General features: G+C 45.3%; 1 protein-coding gene across 4 annotated transcripts in view; it reads right to left on the bottom strand.

The window, feature by feature from the left end:
• The window catches only part of LOC133472427 (pyruvate carboxylase, mitochondrial-like), a 99,876-nt gene that overhangs the window by 2,542 nt on the left and 72,875 nt on the right, over positions 1-24,459 (bottom strand). The window contains exons 13-26 of one of the 4 annotated variants that reach the window (XR_009786707.1): positions 20,047-20,191; positions 19,874-19,963; positions 17,537-17,758; positions 16,316-16,472; positions 14,002-14,242; positions 13,728-13,895; positions 12,592-12,673; positions 10,246-10,403; positions 9,779-9,865; positions 6,438-6,617; positions 3,649-3,823; positions 3,264-3,405; positions 2,291-2,521; positions 672-2,124 (exon numbers count right to left, since the gene is read on the bottom strand). Coding sequence is in view for 1 of the 4 variants with exons in the window: in XM_061763172.1 (XP_061619156.1) it covers positions 3,332-3,405; positions 3,649-3,823; positions 6,438-6,617; positions 9,779-9,865; positions 10,246-10,403; positions 12,592-12,673; positions 13,728-13,895; positions 14,002-14,242; positions 16,316-16,472; positions 17,537-17,758; positions 19,874-19,963; positions 20,047-20,191 (1,779 nt within the window). In the remaining 3 variants the exon portion in view is untranslated. Of the gene's footprint in view, positions 1-671; positions 2,522-3,263; positions 3,406-3,648; positions 3,824-6,437; positions 6,618-9,778; positions 9,866-10,245; positions 10,404-12,591; positions 12,674-13,727; positions 13,896-14,001; positions 14,243-16,315; positions 16,473-17,536; positions 17,759-19,873; positions 19,964-20,046; positions 20,192-24,459 lie in introns of all 4 variants that reach the window. The other 3 variants (XR_009786706.1, XR_009786708.1, XM_061763172.1) reach the window with 3 other exon arrangements.

Below are 24,459 nucleotides of genomic sequence, written 5' to 3'. Positions count from 1 at the left end.
TTGACGCCACCAAAAAAAAAACAAAAAAAATTTATATTACTGACAGTCACTGTAACATAATGTTGAACATTAAAACACAGCAGTCAAAAAAATACATAAATGACCACGTTCAATCGTACATACTGTACGTACAATGTGCATGTACATACAAACAGATAAATGTTGAATAAAAATTGTACCTGAATAAAAGTTGAAAAACAAACATTTATTTCATAGTTTTGCGAAATCCCAATTTTTAGGGAAACGAGAAATATTTTAAGAAAAAAGTTGTAGTCAGAGTTGAGATGAAAGTCCTATTTTAATTCAAGTAAAACAATGTCATGAAAAAAATGCAAAATCTTCGGCAGATTTATTTCTTTTTTTTTTTTTTCAAGAAAAAAATGTTTGTCAAAAAAAAAAAAAAAAAAAAATCTTAGGCGAAGGAAGTCATCGTTTTCTGTAAAAACATCCATATACTTTATCATAAATAATGTCTATTAATGACAAAAAAAGTTATGGTACAAGTTTAAATATTTGTAGTGCTATTTTTTTAGGGGACTCTTATTATTATTTTTTTTTTTAGAAATAAAGTAGTACTTTCACGTCCCACTACTGTTACTCGTACCACACTTTGAGAATCACTGGCTTCACCCAAGTCATAAGTAAAATTTGAAGGGATCCACGCGACTTACTTGAAGGTTAAAGACTTCATGTGACTTATTCCCACATCTAGAGAATAGAGATATACAATCAGAGGGAGGCCTCATGCTTTTGTTTTTGTGTGTGTGTATTTGTGGCATATTTTGGTCAAAAGCATCACAGCTGCCTTCCATCTCGCTTCCTCTCCGACGTCGTTCTCCTTTTTCATGTCTTGCCATCCCTCGGCTACTCTGTTCTTTCGCCTTGTCACCGTCTCACATCTGAAACGACGACTCATTGACATTCAGAAGCGGATCTCGGTGCCGGGAAAAAAAAGACCGAAATACGTGCAGCGGTGGCAAGAATGCCAGCGTTGAGTCTCGAGTGCTTGTTTGCACGCATCTGGCAGGACTTGCAGCAAAATCCAATTGGTGTTTTGCAGACGCTTTGGTCCGTCTGCCGTGCGCCTTCGCCTGCCAAGGCTCATCAAGCCTACGGACCAATTAAAGCCAATGTCGCGAACATCAACAATCACGCTGTTGTCAAGTCACGTGAGAGCTTCGAGCCGCTCCTCATTGTGATTCTCCAATTGTGCGGAGACACAAATGAAATCTCTCATTTGATTGCTTCTCATTCCACGCAGTCAAATGCAACGCGCATAACAGCCAGCTCGTAGTTTCCCTTTCTTGCTTAAACAGTCAAGTGGCGAATAATAATGCTCATGAGATCTAGTTAGGGTGCGTGTATAGTCGCGGTTGTTCGTCGAATGCTAAAACTAACGACACATTCCAATCTCATGACGCGACCTTATTAATAACCCGTCTTGGAACGAGATCGCGTGGGTCTGTTGGCGTCTGCGATTATGAGAAGTGACCGCACGTGTATATTGGACTGGTTTACATTTCTGTCAAACATCATTAATATGATAACGAATCAGCGGCAATCAGGCTTTTTATTCGCCGCATGTGTGGGTGACTGACAGTAGTGTCTGTGCTCACGTGGGTGTGTGTGTGTGTGTGTGTGTGTGTGAGCTAGCTATGCCTACATCCCCAAAATACGTCTTCCCTTCGGGTAGTCCACTGGCGTGGCCGCGTTAGAGCGCCACGTTGTCGGCTGCAAGTGTGCGCATGTCACAGTGAGAAAGGGGGGAAAACACCCCCCCCCCCCAAAAAAAGTCCAACTTGACAGCCAGCGTATGGATAGGGCCTTCGTGCCGATGTGGCCGCTTTAGAGTGCCTCATTGTTGCGGCTTGGAAAATATCTATCCAGTCACCGGAGGCTTTAAGCAGATATATTTACACGTTTTATGGATTATGTGTCAGCATAAGATTGATGCTTGACAAATTTGCATCCATTTTTCCATGTCGTTGCAGAGGCACTTGATTGACAGTCGACAGTTGCGGGGGTTGTGATTTCAGCAACTAGACCGGTCCCAATCCTTTTTGTCCATATGGAGCATGAAATCCTTCCTGGTCTCTGAGAATTTTGAGGAAATGCAATCTTGCCCTGTAAAATTAATAGTGAGCATCACCTTTGCAACGGTTAAATTACTTATATAGCCTTTATATTGAATCTCAAAATCATTTCCAAAATGCCAACAAAGTCACAAAAGATCCAATTTTGACAAGTAAGATAATGTTGCCCTGTTGTAGAATGAAAGTTGCAGACACACCAGCAAAAGTGTTTAGGATTTGCTCTCCAGTAGGCGGGCGCGGTTTTTGTCTCCCTCGCCTCCTTTCACAAGCCATAAAGCGACGCTTGTGAAAAAGCTACAAGTTGTCACTTTTTGACGTGCTTTCAGTCCGTCTCTTGCTCCTCTCCGCCGCTAATAAGACTTGATCCTGTGGGAACAACCACTGCCGTGACAACAAAAGGCTTGTTGTTTTCCGCTGGGGATGAATGACTGATGGGGGAGTACAACGAAAGGGGGGGGAGAAAAAAAAAACAAAAAAAAAAGCGTGGGAAAACAATAAATCCTTGCAAATGTTTGAGTGACATGTTAGAGGTTTGCAGTTTGGGTCAATAGCATATCTGAGCGATCGATGCAACTGTTGAATTTTTGATAGCGCGGCAGCAGTGAAGTGCTGCTCCTCGGGTCCCGAGCAATATAAAAAAATACAAAAAAATCCATTAACACCAACCCGGAGCCCTTCTGCTGCCGTGAAATGAAACACGCCCGCCCTTGGCCGCTCACAATCACTGCGCGAGTGTGCGTAACCCGTAATGAGAATATTGATATCGTCAAAAAAAAGCAGGAATTATTCATCAAGGCGGATGGCGAAAGTGTTCATTTCACATACGAGGACTAAATGTTGCAGCAGGTGCAAAAAAAGCCAATGAAAGATGGATGACTGCTTGGCTGCAATGAGGACATGAGCAACTTTGGTAAAACAAAAAAAGAAAAGAAAAGAAAAAAAAAGTTCCTTTTCTTCTCTCCCTCCAACTGCTGCAGCGGAAAGCTGTTTGCTTGCGCTTGAAAGGCACTCGAGCGACCCCGGAGTCAATTGAGCTCGACACGCCAAAAGTATGCGACGCTTTCGGCAGCCGGTCATTTATCAGCCCACTCGCACGTGTCCAACTGCTCACGAAACACTCGGTCCAAATAATAACCGACAATCCCCGCTCGCTTCCTGGCCGGGTCTTACATGTCACGGCTTGTCGTCGAGGTCGGCGGCGCTTGCAGTGAATTCAAACGTAGAAAGCGGAAAGTTACCTCAAACTCCTCAGCGATCTTCGGCCCATCCAGGAAGAGCCTGGTGCTGAGGCAGTCCACTGGGCCGAAGTTACCTGCAGACAGAAGAGGAATAATATCAAATATACGCCGTATAACGTACATGTACACAGTACAGACTATATAGGTGCTGATGATTTAAGTGTGAATAGAAGGTTCCATCTTTAGAGGTGTCAAAAATACTCCCACTCAACTTTATTACTTTCCACCATTGTACATCGTCAAAATGCAAATTGCTCATTTTAAGGCCGACGACAAACATTTCATGGCATGGCTGTCCACCTTTCAGCCGGACCCACCAGTGAATTCTTTAAATTCTTGGAACACCTTGGGGTACATGGCCGCCGACATGACGTCTTCGGGCGTGATGTCGTCGCCGTGCGCCGCCCGCAGCCCCTCCTCCAAGGACTTGAAGTCCATCGGCGGCAGCGAGGCGCCGGGGCGGCCCTCCAGGCGAGGGAGCGACTTGAGCACCTGGACAAAGAGGAGGGTGGAATCCGGTGTGTCTTTTTTTTTTTTTTTATTGAGGTCGAAAGAGGTGTGAGGAATGTCGTGCCACCGGGGAGACCCTCGTGCGACTCGGAAGACTTTGTGATGTGTTAAGAGCTGCTCGAGTGCACAGCGTACTTCTCGCCTTTCCATGAAAAGCTTTAACCTGCCGTTGACCCCGGAAGAGAAAGAATATCCGGTATTCGTACGACGTACGAGCAGAGCGTAACGTCGAAAATTACTCGCAGTTTTGTTTTCAAATAACCGGCGATGATGGCAAATGTACGATTAACGCACGAAAGCACAAACATTTGTCGTCGTGTGCTACCGGAAGTAACAAATGTGACAATTCATTCGCGACGAATCCGTTTTTCCCCATTGAAATGAAATGCCATGAATCCTTTGATTGTCGTGAAAAGCGCTATGTAAATGTAATTCATTATTATTATTATTAATCCGTTTCAGCACTCCAAAAACCATAATTTTTGGTTGTGTTTTTAATAAAGATAAAAAGCAAATAAACAATACGTAATGTAGTATTCATGTGTTGGATGTGTACCTTTCAGGGCCGTGGCCTAGTTAGTGACATCAGGAACTTGGTTGGTTCGTCCGTAAGGTTAGGCTTTGTTGGAGAAGTGAGAGGATTCTATTTTTACTTTACCTTTCCGTTGGTGCAATGAGACAAAAGCATTAAAGTGCCAGCGTGAGCGTCTGCGTGTGAGTTGTGGCCTACAACAGCTCCTCGTGGCATTCTCATTTTGTATTTGTGTGAGGATTACAGTCATTTAATTGCTCCATTTTTTTTTGTGTATCGGAAGCTGAAGTCAATATACCGCCGTATTTGAGTAACGCCATGTCACTATAGCATAATAATAATAATATAGGGATAACAGGTGGAATATAGTGCTGTTTTCAGCAAGCAGTACAGCTCCTTTGTACCAAAAGAACCGATCCATGCCATTTCTGGCAACCATGGTGAAACAGTGGAGTGTTGCTAAAAATACATCTCCCCATTCGTACGTGCGTGCGGGCCTCGCCGAGGCTAGAGGTGCGGCGCAAAGCTGTTAGTCACACAGCTTTGGCGGCTCGACGGCAGCTGACTCACGTCACGGCGACGCTTCAAAAGAGGGCCGAGCCATTGAAGTCCCCGCTCGTTATTTGAAGCGCCGTCCTCGGGAGGTTGCTCGAACAAATGAAGACAAAGCCTGTTTGCTCTTTCGCTTACAATTATTAAACAGCACACTCCCACGCTCACTGTCAATGAGTTCATTCTCGGCGCTACGCTGAAAGACATGAATGTAAGAACAAAACACCGGGGGCCACTTTTCTCTTTTTTTGGGGGGCGTACTCGCATGAACAATAAGCGAAAAATGCTGGACTCATGGCGCGTGATGTAATCCGCGAATGACCGCTCGCTAACTATTTTTGGCGTCATTAAAGAAACATGACATGTTCCGTGCTCTGCGTGCACAAAACGGCCCGCAGCTCGAGCACACGCCGCGGCCGATATCACCATGGTGCGTGCGCAGCGGCAAACCAGAGATGCTTACTAACTAAGCGACTGTCAGGCGACCTGAAAAACAGCAGCAGACAGTCAAAGCATTTCTATCATTTTTATGATATGACCCCTGAGCCTGATTAGCTCCGGACGTGGTCAATCAAGAAATGACTTAACTAGAACGCGTTTGCAGTCGGCCAGAAGATCTCAAAAGAGCTTAGCGATGATTCATCCAGGAGGTCCAAAGAACTGCAGGTCTCCCTTGCCTCAGTTAAGGTCAGTGTTCATGACTCAACAATAAGGAAGAGACTGGGCAAAAATGGCATCCATGGCCAAGTTCCAAGGCCAAAAGCATTGCTGACCAAAATGAACAGGATGGCTCGTCTGTCTTTTGCCAAAATAAGTAAGTTTTGGAACAATATTCTATGGACTGATGAGACCAAAGGTGAACTTTTTGGAAGGTCTGTGTCTCATTACATCTGACGTAACGCTAACACAACATTTCATAAAAAGAACAGCACACGAAAAGTCAAACATGGTGGTGGAAGGGTGATGGTCTGGGGTTGCTGTGCTCCTTCAGGACCTGGACGACTTGCTGAGATTGATGAAACTGTGACTTCTGCTCTTTACCAGAAAATCCTGACGTAGAATGGTCGGCTATCAGTTGGTGACCTCCAGCTGAAGCGCACAATGAGCCAAAACACGCAAGCAAGTCAACTTCTGAATGGCTTAAAATAATTCTGCAAGGAAGAGTGGCCCAAAATATTTCCACGGAGATGTGAAACATTCTTTGGCAGTTCTTGAAAACGCCTGATTTCAGCTGTTGCTCCTGAGGGTAGCCCAACCAGTTCTTAGGGTTAAGGGGCCATTACTTTTTCCCCACAGGGCCAAGTAGCTTTGAATAGGCAACTTAACAACTGCATTTTATGTTCAATTGGGTTATCGGTAGCTATTATTTACATTTGTTTGATGATCTTAAAGATTAAAGTGGGGAAACTATCGGAGAAAAAAAAAATAAAGAAAAAAATGGAGAAAAGGGGCAAATACCTTTTCACGGCACTGCGCGTGTGTGTGTGCGTTTTCTGGAAGAGGTCGGGGTACCTTGGATCTAAAGGGCTCCGGGAATCCTCCGTGCGGTATCCCAACGTAACCCTGCAGGAACTCCACCACAGACAGAGGGAAGGACAGCTCGTCGGCCCTCTCTTCCACCTCGGCGCGGCTCAGGTTGTTCTGGACCATGAACTGGGCCAGGTCCCCCACGATCTTGGAGGACGGCGTCACCTGAAGGACGTGCGAACAGTTGAGTGGCGCGCGGAAGATCCGCTGCGAGCGCTCAGCAAGCAAAACATTCATTAAAATCACATGCGCCCGTTGATTATTTATGACGGCGGCTCATGATGCTAATTGTGATCTCATTTCCATAATGGCGGTGAGCAGAGTTCTTTGTGGACTGGCTGAGACGTTAATGCAAGAATCAGCATGCATACGTGGACAAGTCACAAGGGACCTTCGGCTGCGAAGTGCGCCGCGAAAGACGGGCAGTCGACGCAGCAGCAACAGGATAATTCGCTCGGGCACAATGCGGCAGCTTTGGTGGAGAAGTGAGAGGAATATATTTTTACTTGACGTTTCTGTTGGTGTAATGAGACAACAGTGACAAATGCAACCTCCTGCTGACTTTTCCAAGCTCGTTGATTGGTTTTGTGTATAGAAACCAGATAATGCCTTCTTTTTCTGTTTTTGTTTTTTTACAGAACGCTTGTTTACAGGAATGCCTGAGGGATCGAGAGTGCGGCCGGAAAACTTCAGAGTGATCATTACAAGAATCCCGCAAGGGGGGGAGAGAAAAAAAAAAAAAAAAAAAAACTAAAAGCAGACAACAGCGTGACTGCGCATCCCAAGTCTCCCTTTCGCCAACGTTATCAGCATTTCCTAAGGCCAATCTTTGCTTATTTATTGCAAAGTAAAAGGGTCATTGCCTTTTGTTTTCGCATGCGTCTTCATGAATCACGGCCTTCTCTCGCTCTCTGCTAACGAGCAGGGTTTGTCATTTGGGCCTGACCGATACGGAATTTTTGAGGCCGATTCCGATAGTTGGCAGAGTAAAATTCAGTTAACCATTTAATTACAAATGTGGGGAAAAAAACATTTTAAAAAATTTAATAAATAAATCAGCAGATTTTTGCAGATTTCTGTTTGAATTTCATTATCGTGTTAATGTAAAAAAGAAAATTGTCCAACAATTGGCAGATTTTTGCTGATTTGTAAAGGGCTCATATTTGTCATCCCACTAAAATACACTCACTGTTTTCACTAGCGACCTAATTCTTTCAATATCACCACAATCTTTTGCAGCGATAACCCACAACGCACTTGATTCCTGGGCCGTACTTGTATTTTCACGCAGCGAATGCATTTCAATTGGGAGGAATTCTGGACAGCCCGGAGAAGCAGCGGCGCACTTGCGCTCTCCGCCCGCTCATCTCTCATCTCATCTGTCACCCCATGCGCACCGCCACGCCCCCCGTTTATGCACTCATGCGTGTCCTCATACACCTCATCATATCCTCAAGCACTTCACCCACGATCATCCTAACATCCACACGCACCTAATCATATCATGGCCAATACCGTCTATATGCACACACAAGGACAAAATTGTTGGCGCTGTTGCGTTAAAGTGCCACATGTAGGAAAGCAGCCCCCACCGCCCCCCCCCAAAAAAATAAAAATAAAAAAAAATAGAACTGAGCCTGACTGTTTGTTTCACAATTGGTACATTTGCACAGGCATGACTGAAATAACTGGAGAACCATGTTTGTTGAAATGCACATTGACAAGCCAGGATTGCTTTGTGTGATGATTGCGGTTTTTGTGATTGCTTGCTTGGTTATGTTGTGGGGATGATTTGCTACATGTGGCACAGAGTGCCTTGAATCGCCCGCGGGGCACAATGAACGCTTTGATCACGACCCCTTTTCACGACAGTCAATACGACGTTCAAAACTTAATGAATAGGACAGCAGGTTCACACAAACAAATACAAACCCAAAGTTTGTCAAGGAATAGTGCTCAATTTTGGTGATGATCGCAATAAGAGTGCCTTTTTTTTTGTTTTGTTTTCAATAACCATGTGAGTCAATACGGCCCACGCACTTCCTCATAGACACTGATAGTATCATACTTTGACTTTCACCTCTTCTGGATGTTTCTGTTCTTAATACCTTCGCATTTCCTCTTCCTCCTTCTAAAACCCGTCTTGAGGGTGGCATTCATCTTCCTCACTCGTCTGTGTGTGTATGAGCGAGCGCGTAAACAACTCTCTCGCTTTTACGCTGTCAAGGGAGCCAGGTGGGCAGGCGAGCGGCAGAAGTGAAGAATGGTACCTGTCACCAGAGGAGGAGACGGCAGACAGAAGCGATAACGAGACACTGGGAGAGCGAAGCGAAGTGGGGAAAACGACGCCAAGATTACAGATACCAGCCCAGAGTCTGATCAAAATGACTGACACGCCTGAGTCGAGGAGACCAAAAGGAGGCGGCGCGCAAGCCGCACAGAGGTTATATATAACACTGCCACGCTGACGCGATCCGTTTGCCCGTCGATGGCATTACCCATTATGTGCTAGTTAAGCTAGTGGACTTAAATACAAAGTTATACGGTTGTTTTAAATACACAACATGTAATTCTCTTTGCGTGACAACTGGGAGTGCCAATAAACAGCCTGAAGCCTTTTATTTTGATTACTTGTTCACCAGCTGCAAAACTGCTGCTTATGGAGCAGCGAGTTGAGTTTACTACTTGCATACACAGCGCTCCTTTCTTGAACTTTCCCATTGAAATGAATTAAAATGGCATTCATTCTGAAAAACAAATGTTCTGTCTGCATTTTTAATGAAGAAAAAGCGCTCACTGTATTGTATAAAAACAACTGAAACTCATTCACTGCCATTGACGGCTGTTGAATTCAAATATCCATGTTAACATGGAGGACTGGCAGTGAGTGAATTTTAAACATAATAAAAGCGAATGAAAAGAAGAAAATTGGTTTCATAAAGGAGTATTTGTGCGTGGGGACTCGTAAATCAAGGAGGTATCACTGTTTTACAGATTATTTCACGGAATCCTCTCGCTCACATGACCGCACGACAAAAAATGTCAGCTCGCAGGATCCCAGAACACGCTGGAACCAAAAAGAGGATTTCACCAAAGTGTCCCCACCAAGCATGCAAAAAGTCCAAGGCTGAGCCACACCTCTCATTGTCGAATGTACTTATTGATTGAGAGCAAAGCAATGTGTGAGGAATGCGGATGATAAAATAGAAAGGACTGCTAGGAGTCTCATTAACTTGGCAAGTTCATTTCTTTGTGACTCGCGGGAAGGAAGTCCTCACGTAATCGAGTCGTCGCCATGTTGTGCGCGTTTCATCGCCACGTCTCACCTTAATGAGGTCTCCCAGTAGTTTATTGGCTTCAGTGTAGGCCTTCTTCACCTCCTTGAACTTATTCCCCAGGCCCATACTGTGCGCCTGCCATCACAAAACAACAACAACAACAGCGTGAGCATGACGATGACTTGGATATTCCGGGTCAACTTCTGTTCTAAAGCTTCTCGCCCACATACGACTGGCCACAAAATGAGAAAATTAGTTGCATTCCCACTTTATACTGAGAGCCAACGCAAGAGCTGAATCAAAAAAGACAATAGAGATGAATATTTACAGTGGATATATTGCACTATAGTGTGACTATAGTGGACTGGACCTGGAGGCATACAGTGGGGCGGGCCTGTGTTTACGTCAGCTCAATTTCACAGGTCAGCTGTGAGACTAAAAAGCCATTTCACTTCATTGAGCTTGGGGGGGGAAAAAAGAAAAGAAAAAGAAAAACAAGTATAGCCGTGGGGCACCTGGAAGTGGAGGTTGGTGTACTGTCCTCCGGGTATCTCGTTCTCGTAGACGTCGGCGTTGCCGGACTTCATAGTGGCCGTGCAGTCAAACGGAGCGTAGAGGCCTCGAGCCACTTCCCAGTACTCGCTGTAGTCGAACACCTTCTCCAGCGCGATACCTGCGACACACGACCAGACGCTGACAAGTTTCAAACCAGTTTAAAATGCATTGCGGGGGGGGGGGGTAAGTGCTTCACTAAGTTATTTTGTTTTCTAGACACTGCGCTTTTATGACTTTACTTCACACCCTCGTGCCTCGTCTGAGTGGCGTGCAGTGGATGTAGACAAACAGAAGATTCACAGGCATATATTCTTTATCCTCTGCGGAGAACGACTATTATTAATGTGGCGTCCTGAGAAGCTGTGACAATCTCCACATATATCCGTGGGTCTGTATTATACTGCCCCCAGGTGGCCACGGCGCCCACACCAGAAGGAGTGGCACAATGTCCATTGAATTGAAGACAATTTTGCAAAAACTGTTTAATTCTTTATCTTATATTTATTTAAGTCATTACGATGATATTCCCCCCCCAATAAAGTACAATACTCAGAGTACATACATTACAAACACTTTTTTGGGGGGAGGCTGGCATGTTAATGTCATTCCAATTCATTTTATTGAGGAAAGAAGATTTAAGATAGTAAGTTTTGAGTTACAAGGGTGGTCATGCACCGAATTATATCTTTTTTATGACAGGATAAAAAGTAGTAATTGTACAAGAATAAAGCATTCTGTATTGATAGCATCGTATTTTTAGATAAGATAATGTATTATGACATTAAAGTCGATGTAAGAAAGTCAAACAATGAGTGAGTTTCAAAAATGCACATTTATTCATGTAATATTACTTGTATTCTGGAAAGAACAAATTCATTTAAAAAAAGGACGATAGTGTCAAAAAAAATACACTTTTTGTTTTAAAAAATGACTATTCATTTGGGGGACGTCAGGTTTCTGTGATGATATGTCACAATCAAATCAGAGCTTCTTATTGGCCAAAAGCTGAGTTAGGGAGAAGCAATTGTTTTTTTGTTTTTTTTGAAATGATACGATATAATTTTATTTCATTCTCCTTTTTCCTCAACTTGGCACTTGGGCTTTGTGTGCCTGTTCCGCAGATGCATGTCACAGCTAAAATGGCCGTACGTCTTGACGGCGCATCCTCAAATGGCTGAATTGTTTTGGCAGCTGTCATTACAGAAACCTTGGCAGTAAGTGAGAAAGCGCGGCAAACGAGCGCTTTGTCATCCCCTCGAGTGTGCCGGTGATTGATTGAAGAGACAAATGGATTAAAGGTCACTTTTTACCACAAACAAATAGTGACGAAGGTAGTGCTTGCCAAGGGAGTGGGAGAAGATTTGTGAAATGTGCATTTAAAGGGCTGTTAATTGCTATGCCACTGAGGCGGAGGAGGAAGAAGAGATGATGCGAAAGAGGAAGCAGAGCACACAGCAAACTACTCATTATTGCTTGGGCGCCCAGATGGGAAGAAAAGGTGGGGGTGGGGGGTGGGGGGCGGAGGTGAAGAAAACAGGCTAAGGTCGGTAACGCCGCGGAACATGCGGAGGCATCCAAGGCCGCGCTGTTCGGTGAGAACGAAAAGACGAGAGGCAGCGGGCCTTCAAAAGAAGGACGCCGCACACAAGGTGACGGAATTCAAAAGCGTTTTCTTGAAGAATATGATCAAAGGATCTGGCTTCCAAATAGGGCTGTCACTAATACATCTCGAAAGAATCGATTCTCCTATTGATGATTGATCAAATAATTGAATAATAATCACCCACCCCACTATTACAAAAAAACAAAAACATTAAATATTTGTATTTTTTTATACCTTCAAACATATGTATTTAGAAACATATCCCGCTATTCGCTATCCCCGCTATCGCGCTACGACAATCAAGCTTGATTTAACGGCATTTTATTTCTTTCCAGGCACAGCAACTCCGAATCATTTCATTCATGAACGAAGCCAACATTTCTGTTATTGATCACCGTTTGACTCCAGCTCCCTCCTCCTCGTTTCCTTCCTTTCATAATTGGCCAAATATCAGATGCTGCGTCTGCGACTTCCATATGAAAGTTACTGTTTTTTTTGTTTTTTTCCCATTTGTATTGATTGTTTGTTTCACCAAGCGTGCAGGGAAGGACATTCTCAAAAGGCAAATCACTGCTGGCTGACACATGTTCCAGACCATTAATAACGAGACTCAAAGATTTCTCTCTTGTCCAACACGCTCACTTCTACTTACCCACAACGGCCGCAATATTAGGTACAGCGGCAGGTACAGAAACATGCTTACCAGTGTCCAGCTTGGTCCCCTTGGCGCAGGCGACCATTGCGCCCATGCTTGGTTGAGACGTCATGCCGGCCATCGAGTCAACCTGAGGGTCCCAAACAGGAGAGTTTGGTATTTTTTAAACAAAAGTAAAAAGTAAAAATGAAAAATGACAGAAAATCTCTTTTCTGTGTGTGTGTGGTGGGGTTTATTAGCAGCCAGTTAATGCAAATAATGAACTCGACTTTACTCCATTGGAATGAAGAATCAGCATGCAAGGTCAAAAAAGTAGAACTGAAATGTTCAGAGGCCCAAATTGCAAACCGTAGCCTCTTGGTTCAATAAATGCTTTTGAGATTTTTTTTCAGCTCTCACTATGAAAATATCAGAAAAATCCTATTTGTTCATGTTAATGGAATTACGTGCGGGCGCCTTCACGGGCACGTAAGTAAAGATGGAAAGAACATGAAAAGGGACACTGCCTGTGTTTGGAATCCCTTATCATGAAATATGAATTGTTTTATATCGTGGATTATATCGTTCAGTCAAATGAAAAAGAGTTTTGGAACACAACTCTGGTGCATAATTAATTAGATATTATCATTGCTGTTGCATATTTGTAACGTGCTGCATCAATCGCCTGTAATAAATACTGAACAAATAAACTACAATAACATTTTTTTCAAGCCTCGTGTATTTAAAAAAAAACAAAAAAAAAAAAACATTTGACATGCACCCTCTATTGTGATGTGTTGCTCTACTTATATTTAAGATATTTTGGGACAACAACACAAAAATAAAATGCAATTTTTTTTCCCTGTAACGACGCAATGCATCATGGGATATACTGCTTTTTTAGCGATTATTGGTTGTTCATTAGTTTTCAAGATACCTTGCGGGGTAACTCTAGGGGATAACCTTGAGTTGAGTCAAAGTTGATTTATCGAGGACTTGTATGTTTAATTATGTTCTTTTTATGAGTTTCTCTGCATATGTCTAAATATGTCTTTACATGAAATCGGTCCGTGGTGCAAAAAAAAAAGGTCGGGGACAACAGTGCTGTGCTAAAAAAGACGTCAGTGTTTAATCGACTTCGACTCGACTTTCATCACGATAGTCGACTCCAAACGATAGTCGATTCCAAACGCGGTCAGACTCACCGCCACGTCCACGACGTCAGCTCCGGCCTCCGCACACGCCAGCATGGCGGCCACGCCGGCGCCGGCTGTGTCATGCGTGTGCACGTGGATGGGCACGTGTGGGAAGCGGTCCCTCAGAGAGCCTACCAGCATCTTGCTGGACTCTGGCTTAAGCAGACCGGCCATATCCTGGAATCCAAAGACAAAGAAACCGCCTCAAAGGTTCAGTTACAGAACGCATCCCCCGCGATAAACGACGCGTTCACTGCAAACGTTGGTATTCCCGCTTACTCACCTTGATACAAAGGATGTGCGTTCCAGCTTTGACGAGCTCCTCTGCTAGCTCCAGATAGTAGCTGAGGGAGTACTTCTGCCTCATCGGGTCTGACACGTCGCCCGTGTACGAGATGGCCGCCTCCACGACGCCGCCCGCCGATCCGGCCGCCTCCATGCCCAGCAGCATGTTGGGCAGGTAGTTGAGGGAATCGAAAACGCGGAAGACGTCCATGCCGTTCTCTTTTGCCACCTCGCAGAACCTGAACGGACAGAGTTGAGCTCAAATTAAAGCAGTTGGGATTTACAGCGCAGGTATCAAATTTAGATACGGCAATCCACGTCATTTTGTGTGGCCCGTGAAAGCTTGCCACATTTTTTTCCTTGACTTCTGTTCAAAACTGGCCGTAGTGCCGCCTTGAGATACAAATTGATTTTGTTCTGTGACACCCCCGTTGAAATGAATGGAAATCCAATGGATCCGTTCCAGTCATCAACAAAAGCATTTTTTTTAATCATGTTTTTTCATAAGAAAAATTGCACTTAATAGTACTACATAAAAACACACAGTAGCATAGTAACATTTGCTCTACTACTGTACCTAATGTATTGTCCTTCTTCTTCTGTGGGTTCTATTGGCAGTTAGCAAAACATCCTAATGGCGCATTACTGCCACCAACTGATTTTGCACTTCCACTGCAAGGAAACCAATGTGAATTGACAGCAGCCGGAGACTCCAATGTGAACCGAAACATGACCTTAACACCTCCCCAAGGGCACCACTAACTTTGATGTGGCCCACAATGAAAACAAGTTTGACAGCCCCAATTTCTGGTAACACAACAAAGATTTGCCGCTTACGCCGACGCGATGAATAAGTGGTCGTGAATTGCTGTTGTCACAGATAACGGGGCGCATGCGAGTCAGGATAAGCTGTTCAAATCCATCCATAAAAAGCTGGAGTGGGGAATCCTTGCCTTTATTGCAGTACCTGGCAATCCTAATCAGGTTTGTCAGCACCTGCTTTAACACAACATTTGCACAACAAGAGCCATTGTTTCGCTCAACCAACACACGCACTTAGCACCGAGCCACAAGGGGATTATTATCAGGCGCCGTGTCCGCTGTTTACACAAGGGCTGCTGCCGCTCGGCACCACGACACAAACACGGTCGCGTCCTAAAAGTGGTTGTGCAGCTCACGATTCTTGCGTGCGTCGGAAAGTCGCCCCATCCTCATCAACGTTTGAGAACTTGTATCGTGACCCAATGCAACGCATTTTAAATCAATTAGATGCCGTGGAATTACATTGTGATTACATCGCGTCTATAGCGCCGCTCTGGGCAATTTCACTTGCAGCCTACAGCACTCAAACCCCCCCCCAAAAAAAAAGCTGTCAAAGAGAGAGAGAGAAAGCATGAAAATGGGAATGGAGGCAAATGGATCAAAGACATTAATCGTAATGGTGCCCATTTTCAATGGCGGCATGAAGAGAGAGATATGAGTGCGGTGGGACGAGGAAGAGAGATGAATGACGCATAAAAATGAACTGGAAGAGCGAGGATAAATAATCAAATTGAAGAGGGATGAGCAGCCACAAAAACATCAGAGAGGACAGGGGAGAGGTCTGTGTGTACGTGTGTGTGTGCGCGTGTGGGCTGCTATATTTGTCATAAAGCCACTACTAATTTATCTGCGCCCAGTGTGTGTGCGTGGAGGGGGGTCTTACACCCTTGAGTGTGTGTGCATGTGCAGGCATGAGTCACCCACAAAAGGGAGGTGACTAATCAATCTGTTTGCGAAAGTGCTCGAGGCAGATACCACATTTATTATTTATGGGCCCTCAAAAGCGTTACACTAGTGTAAATGTGTGTCATGTGCTTTGGTGGAGTGTGTTTCGTGTGTGTGTGTGTGTTTGTGTGTGTACCAATTTAAACAAACTGATGAGTGCAAGCTGCACAGACCCCACAAGTACTTTTAAGGCACCATTTCCCACATTTTCACAATACAAGTTGTGAAAATGTTCGTTATCCTCTCAGAAAATGTTTCATAAAGTGAAACATTATAGAGTGCTATTTTTCTCATTCCCTGCCAGCCATCCCAGTTAACATGGATATTTGACGTCAAACGCCGCCAATGGCAGTGAACCAGTAAAAAAAAAAAAAAACAAATCACACAATTTGTGGGGAGGGGGCTGGATTAATGGCTTTTCTATTAATTTTCATGGGGAACGGTGATTTGAGTGTTTGAGTTCCAAGCGTGGTCACGGAACAAATATACAGCGCAAATGTACCTAACGGAGTGACCACGCTGAACACACACACTACGCCACTCACTTGAAGACGGCGTTGTCGGGGTAGTTGGTGTAGCCCACGGCGTTGGCTCCTCTCAGCAGCATCTGGAACGGAACATTTGGGATCAAAGCCCTCAACTCCTGGAGTCTCTTCCACGGGCACTCGGACAGGAAGCGCATGGCCACGTCAAAGGTGGCGCCTGGGTGTACACACACACACACAGACACACTCAAATTGATATTTAGTGTGACGCCGAAAACTGATTTTTGTCATCTGACTAAAGTTATGCAAACATTGCATTTTCATTCCGACGACGCCTTCTCATCTGAAGGCTGCTCGTATGAAATGTTCTCTGCGGAAGAGGGGGCAGAGGGACGAAAGAAAAAAAAAACAAACAAACAAAAAAAAATGATAGCAATCTCTCATTTTCCGTTGTGGATTAGACATTTATCATATAAACCAGAAATATTGAAGCCTCTGGTGGTTTTGTGCTGATCCAACACTGTCACCATTAAATCTTAATTGCAGTGTGCATTTGGAAATGGAGCAACTGTACAGTCCTCTGGGAAGGACGTGGTATGCCCCAGAAGCAGCTTCCTCTTTATCAATTGTTTATCGCGGCGCCCATGTCTGGATTTCAGCTGACGTCAGCTCGCCGGACTTTGATACGGAATGGTGCTGAGGGAAGGAGTTCACGTCCAAATGCATGCTCGGCGCCGCTTAATTAGATCACGGGAATGAGGACGAGCGTACCGGTCCGGACTTTCGGCGCTACAGTGACGCTGAAGTGGAAATAAGGAGACTTCGCCGTGATTTGGATTCATGTTGAAATTTTGCGGCCGTGCGATAACGAGATCTGCTCGGCGTGTGCTAAGCTCTGCTCGATCTGATAAAGGTTCAAATGGTAGCGCGACCGTCTGAGCGTAGCCATACGTTATGTGACCCAATTCAAATGTACTGTATCCTCCGCGGTTTTGGGAGAAACGCTATTTCAGGAAGGGACTAATCCTCAAAGGGCTTTCGCAGCTTAATCTGCCCAATGAGTCATTGTGCCTCCGAGCGGCTGGAACACGTGCCGGCAAATATCTGAGAGCATAGCACGGAGACAATATGTCAGGATCACAAATCGTCACCTCGCCATTGATCGATACCCGTCGCCTCATCAGCTCATTGAACCGGTTCCCGTTTAGCTGTTTTTCTTCTCAGACATTTACAATAAATGGCGACGGACATAATTCCAGCCTCTGTTGTCATGTGACCTACCTCCCCAGTTCTCCAGGCTGAAAAGGTTGTTGAAGTTATGGCTGACAAATGGGGAGATTCTCTTCAAGTCGTGGGTGCGCACCCTGGTGGCCAGCAGGGACTGGTGGGCATCTCTGAAGGTGGTGTCCATGAGCAAGAGCCCTCGGTGGGCACGCACGGCCTTGGCGAAGCCCTCCGGACCATCGCGCAGCAGGACGTCGCGGAATCCTACCGGAGGATCTCCTACGGGTGCGAATGATAGATTGGGGATCCAATTCACCTTACATACCCAGTGTTTATATTTAGCGTAACATCTATGCTAATTTCGGCTCAGCCATGTAACGCATTTCACATTGTACGTTAGCATTAGGCTAGCATACGTTTGTTAGCGAAACTGATATGGTTTTGTTGAACGTGTTGGTGTTTAAATATACAATTCTATTTTGCTCTTCAACTGCGAGTGACAAACAGCTTGAAGCAAGCATGGTTGACCTCTTATTTGGAGAACTTGGAGTCTTCTTGTGATGTTATATGATAGTCTCCTATTGCTTATCAGCGAGAGAGTGGGCGGGCAGACACTAAGAAATACTTAAAAATGTGTATTTTATTTTGTAGTTTACATGTGTTTAAAATGTGTGCGTGTGTGTGTAGGGGTCGGGGGGGCGGTGAACTACAAATGTTTTATTATATAGTCTCTCTTCACCTCTCGTGGATGGGTCTGGAACTTATCCACCACAACAAACAAGGTTCACTGGAAAAAAAAACAACAACAACGAAGCGCCTCATCATAACTTCTAACACTGAGGTACACATTTGCTGTCAAAGCACAAACAACACATTTTACACGTGCGCTGCTACCACCAAGCCTCTGCCAGGCAATTAAACGTGAACACAACCAAATATCGGTAGCCGTAGTGAGATCAATCGGAGCTGTTGTGTGGATGTTCATCAATCAATTAGTCCAGTTAATGAGCTACTGCCTATCTGCCTGCATGCTCGCAGCCCTCTGTTACTGGTCTTTTGGGTTTCTTTGCACTTGACCTTTTCCTTGGCGCACCTCCGCCACCTGAAGCAAACGAACTCCCGTGTAGAGGGAAACGCCAGTAATAAGCTGCGCTAGATCAGCCCAAACGAAAAAGGACATGTTAAACTTATCAAAAACGAATCAGACAAATGATTTATGTGCATTGCCCACCAATTTTCACAACCAATGCGGGATGTATTTACAATGCCGGGGACCATAATGGCCCAGGCTTCTGCATAAATAATACAACAAGCAATAGAATGTCACTAAGAGATCCAGAACACGCATTATAAATCCATTTGTGTTGTGCGCCTACTGTGTGCGTTAAGATTACTGTAATCACACAAGCGATGTAACCTACATGCACAGGGACGGAATTCATTGGCCAGTTTATTACCACCACCAGGGAGAGCCGATCCTTTCCTAAAAGTTGCCATATTTTGCTTTTTAAAATGTCACGAGACAGTACAGTTGTCCTGATCGGTTCATCGCGTCTCATGTTTCCACCTGGTCGATGATTGCCTCTGTATGCACGGAGGATTATAGCCTACGCCGGACCAAAGCCTCTCATGTCCTCTTTTTATAACCCCACTCTCCTTCCATGTCGCTCTCCCTCCGCAGAGTGTGATAATACTGGGCTAATCCCTCTCTTCTCTCCATCAATCCCTCAGTTGAATGAAAGAAAGGATATACGCACCTTACAAATCTCATTACTCAGCTTTAGGTGCATGCATCCACACAGTCCTGCATACATGCTCCATGCGGGACACGCCACACTTCTTTTTTTTTTTTTTTGGGGTGTTCGCGTATGATAGCCTACCGCCATGTTTGGAGACAAGCTGAGTAAGGGCCAAATTTTCACGCACGTATTTCACAGACAGCTGAGGCTGCTTGCAATTCCTGGAACGTGTCATTTTCCCGAGACTTGAGAATGTCACTGAAATCTGTACAAAACATAAAGGACAATTAAAATCTAAAAACGTTCTTTTGTAGTGCTGCTCTTATCCAAAGTGCCCTAAGGTTCCACAAGTGTTTACAATTTGAGAACACGAGGCCCGGAGGGAAGTGAACGCATCTTCTTCGCCGAGACACAAACGGGCACAATTGGAATGAAGCGCATTTGAAATATGTAATTTGCAAATTGTGTTTTAGTACCTGTAGCTCACGTGTTAAAATTGTCCCGTTAAGTCAGAAAGGGGAACAGTTGCGTTGCCTTTCTGTACCGTATTGATTGTTTCTTGACCTGCGACGTGATAGTGGTGCTAAATTGGGATACATCACCACTGAAGGCCACGTTACCAAAAGCACAGCCTGTCACTGGTAATGATACGTACCCATGGTGACGGGAGGAATGACGGGGTCAATCGAGGACGGTTTGGCCTTCACTGGGATGGGCGTGGTCGGTCCGTTCACCATCACGTGACCTTCAAACAGAGCAGACAGTTTGAAGGCAGCAGCAAATAAAACAATATGCAGGTGTTTTTATTTTTGTCATCTATCGCCTGACCCAGATAGTGCAGCAGCTTCTGCGCTCGGTTCTGCGTGGGCTTGAGGTTGAACAGTTCCTGGTTCTCGTCGATGAACTGCGTGTCGACGGTCGAGTGGAGGAACTGGTGGTTGGAGAACACATTCTGGAGGAACGGGATGTTGGTCTTGGATGGAGAAAAAGGCGGACAAACAAAAATCACGCTGTAATTCAAGCCTTCACGATGCATAAACGATGCGCTGGCCAAAATATGTTCGCTGTGTTGTATAGCGTCACTGCCGGGCGCTCAATTTCAAGTTTCAGGCGTCAAGTTTTTCCACAAATCCACGCTCTTGCTCCGCCGCCACGCTGGCTGTTATTTTTACGCATAATTTTAAAGACAATAGTTTGATAGACAGATAAGGCTCACAACACAGTTGGGATACACGGACGCACTGTGTACAATAAGCACTTGCGGGCCATTAAGCTAGCATTCCAAAACACTTGGAGTGACTTGAGATAATTGCCTCTGCAGTCAACCAGGAATCCAATAATTAACAGGTACAGTAAACGCAACACACGCACGCGAACACACACACACACACACACAATAAAACAGAGTTCATTAGCGGTCCCAAGAGAGCGCCGTAGAGCACAGAAATCAATCTGTTGAGACATGTAAACGTGCAAGTGGTCATGCCAATACTGCCCAAATGAGAGGCATATGGTTTTATTAGCTGCACAGAATAATAGAAAAGGAAACCGAGACAATAATAGAGACACATTGCAGATTCACAGCACATTGTGGGAGCCAGCAAAAATACCTTTGAGTTAAGAAAGTGAGACGAAACGTGTCCCTCTTTGGAAGCACAGTGGGGGGCGGGGGTGAAAAAAAAAAAGGGGACTTAGGGCGTATTCTTAGCCTCGTACAGCAAGCAAGGCAGCAAGAGAAGAAGACGGCCAAGGGATTCACGAGGCTGCGCAGCATGCCTAGCCTTGGGCGACCGCGAGCTGTGTGGACCAAAAGAACAAAAAGTAAGAACGGAAGAAAAGAGGGCGACAATTTGACTTTCCTTCTCATTTATAGGATAGCCAATAGCAAGAGTGTTAGGATTGATGCTGCCCATGCAGATAGCTGGCTCCAAGGACAAACAGGCAAGCGATGAAATTTTACTGCATCACAACTCCAGCTGCTTACCGGCACCAAGCCGAAAGCTTCTGGGACAAACGGTGAAAAAGAGCATTTTCATAAAGCTTACCGAATCATTCGGACTAACTGGCTTTGATGGAATCAATAAATGCGCTCACTGGCCATAACTTTAGCAACACCCGCATGGAACACAGGAGCTGTAGCTGCACTGCACTCAAATATGTTACTCTTAAATAACGTCGCCCCCCCCCCCCAAAAAAAAGGGGGAAAAAACAAACAAACAAAAAAAGAGCTCTGACTCACAACACCTTCGTTGAGCATGATTAGGCAGCTCCTCTATTGGATCTCATGAGATACCTAATGTTGTGAAATATGAATGGAGACAAATAACACAAGCTGCCGCTATTAATGAGTAAAACTGTGAGCTGTGTCCTTTTTTGCACTCTTACTGTATAAGATCAATGTGTTCATTAGGAGGCCGCTTGGCATGCCGTGCGGTTACATTACACGCAGACGCCCCTTCCCTAATTTGGATGCGCTGAAACATCCGTTTGGACACGGCTGTCAGAGTTAGGCCGGCTGCATGCGCATGACAAAAACACACAGTCTACCAAAAGTCTATTGTTTTTTTTCGTCACATGAATGTCTCTGTGGCACATGCGTCAGCCCCACGAGATGACCTGTACTTGTGACGAAATTCCTCACCGTTTGGTCCCAGCCGGCTGCTAATCGTGAAATAATGGCTGCTCACGTCGTCAGCAGGGTTTCGAGTGAGTTGAAATCTGTGTCATGGTGCGTGGAATGGAACATTTGAAATCTGTTCATAGTTTTACTTACAGAGGCTAGCAAGTCCCAACGTGTAGCTTCGTCAAGGGAAATTCAAACGTTTACTGCCACCGACGAATCTATTCGTCCAGTATTTATTGATTTAATTTTTTCCCCCCCAATGGGTCACGCCAGTTACGATAAATGCATGCTTGTGACGTGCACGTCTACCAAACGTCGGAAAGAGGAGAATACTGTAAAAACCCTGCTTTTCTCCAAGCAGGCCGCTCTGGGCTCAGCGAATGGACACGCCGTACAATCTGCTGTGAAGAGCGGCAACACAAACGAATGCCCGACAGCTGCGCGCCGAGGCGGCGTTGCAGCGCCGCGCATTTCCGACCTCGCGTGCGCCCAACTATCGTTCCGAGCGTTAAGCGCTCCAAATGACAAACGCATGCAGGCGTAACGATATGGAAGAAATACTCGCTCAAAAGGAGCCATAATTAAACGTCAGCTGTGGGCGGGTCGTTGCCAGGGCAACCGCAGACTGTCGCTATTAATTCTGAAGCCTGCGGATTTTTTTGGGGTGTACCTTTCAGCCAACTCGACAGGAGATTCAGTCCAATCTGTAAGACGCATGTCATTATAACAACATAATTAAGGACGCCAAAGACGGTGAGACACTTGAGTGAGATCTTCGGCAGCGTCGTCTTGATGAGTGCTCTGTGGGCTATAAATAAACTTTCTTGCGCTTCAAGTGTGTCTTTCTTCCTCTGTGGAAAACCTAATGTGCTGGCTGGCGAGGAGAAAAAGAAGAAACTCAAAAGTGCTTTGCGTCAGTTTGTATTGATTACACCGAGAGCAGGCGCGGGAAGTGGAGGAGAAAAATGTAAAGTGAGTTGCGTATGCGCCACGTGGAAGACACAAAACAGCAGAAGGTAAAAACCAATCGTCATCCTTCTTCAGCCTCGGGTCCAATTGGCAAGTCCCGACAGTGCATTATGCATGACAACTCACTCTTGGAAACATTTGGCTCGCACCTTTGATTTGATTTCCCAATGCAGGCCACCATCTCCCTCAGGTAATTTCTTCCATAAAATCCGAGTGTATGAGTCAAGGTTTTTAGCAGCCAGAGCAATGCGGACAAATGAGAGCCAGGCGCTCTTTTTCTTCTCCTTCATTGACCGCTTCCCGGCGGCGGAAGTGAGCGGGTAATCATTAGGAGAGCGTCTTACAAATGCACAACACATAAATAAAGCACAATGACGTGCAAACAGCTCAGACGACGGAATTAGGAGGAGTGTTGTTCACAATCTTGCCAAATCTGAATGAAAGTCAGCAAATACTGTATAGAAAATGTTTCAAAATAGTGACAAATCAAGCCATTTTTCCCTCCGTTCTGAAACGCTGAATGCACTGAAACCACTCCCTGCTCGACTCGACTGTCAATCGAACACCACTACAACAAATGGAATCGACTTCATCGAGCAACTTTTTCATGGCTACACACAACTCCGTCTGCGCCACGAAAATACATCTGCATGAAGCCTCCAGCGGGTCCTTGCGCAGATCGCTAACAGTCCCTCAAAGAGAGTCCAACTCTGCTTGTTTTTAGCTGTTTATTGACACACACACACACACACACACGCAATAAATGGAAGTACACTCGTATATTTAAATATGACACGTTTTACAATCATGGCCAACTTAATGCTAACGCATAATGTAAACCGCCATTGACGGGCTAACAAAAATTCGCATCAAAGTCACGGTCGTCAAGCAACAAATGTTCACGCACAAACGCTGTAGGAACACGCATGAAGACAGATTAGCTCAATCAGAGCCATGTTCTTTATCCTCCGCGAAGAACGGCTAAGGTTAGCGCCGTACTGATGAGATGCGAGGTGGCACACCAGAAAAGCAGCACAAAGGCCGATTAATTGATACAGTGTGACAAAAACAGTTTCAGTCTTTTGACGACTACTATTACTCTCTCGACTCTTTGAAAACAACTTCCTCCTTCTCTCCTATCTGCACCACACTGCCCCCAAGAGGCCGAGGCACCGCTAACTGGATTTGGATGAGGTATCAAAACCGCTTGCGCAGAGGGAGGTCCAAAAACACGTGTCCGCGGGCCTAATAATTACTGTCAGGGGGAAAGGGCCACCGCACATGTGAGAAGATGGAGAGACAAGGATGAAAGCGAGCCACGGCAAAGCCAAAGCGCCGCATCCCAGCGTCTGCCTTTCATCTCCGTCTTTTCGCCGCCTCATCATCACAATGTCTGATGTTCAACTGAAGCACAAGATTCCGTTTAGCGGCGACTCCTAGCCGTCGACCCGTGCGAGGGGATCCAGGCGACGCTCCGGGTTCCGCTCCAATCCGCTGGCTCGCTTATCTCGCTAACGCCCTTCGAGAGCCTCGGCCTCGCTCTCCTCCTCTTCACCCTCGCTGCCCTCGCTCTCTCTTCCTCCGCCACCTCTTCCTCTGCTCCCCCCGCCTCTCATTGGCCCCAGAGTAGCTGCAGGCGCTCAGAGCTT

Source organism: Phyllopteryx taeniolatus, chromosome 23, assembly GCF_024500385.1.
Source record: "Phyllopteryx taeniolatus isolate TA_2022b chromosome 23, UOR_Ptae_1.2, whole genome shotgun sequence".
Taxonomy (NCBI): Eukaryota; Metazoa; Chordata; class Actinopteri; order Syngnathiformes; family Syngnathidae; genus Phyllopteryx; species Phyllopteryx taeniolatus.
The sequence above is the reverse complement of the archived record's forward strand: the minus strand, read 5'-3'. Positions and strand labels throughout refer to the sequence as shown.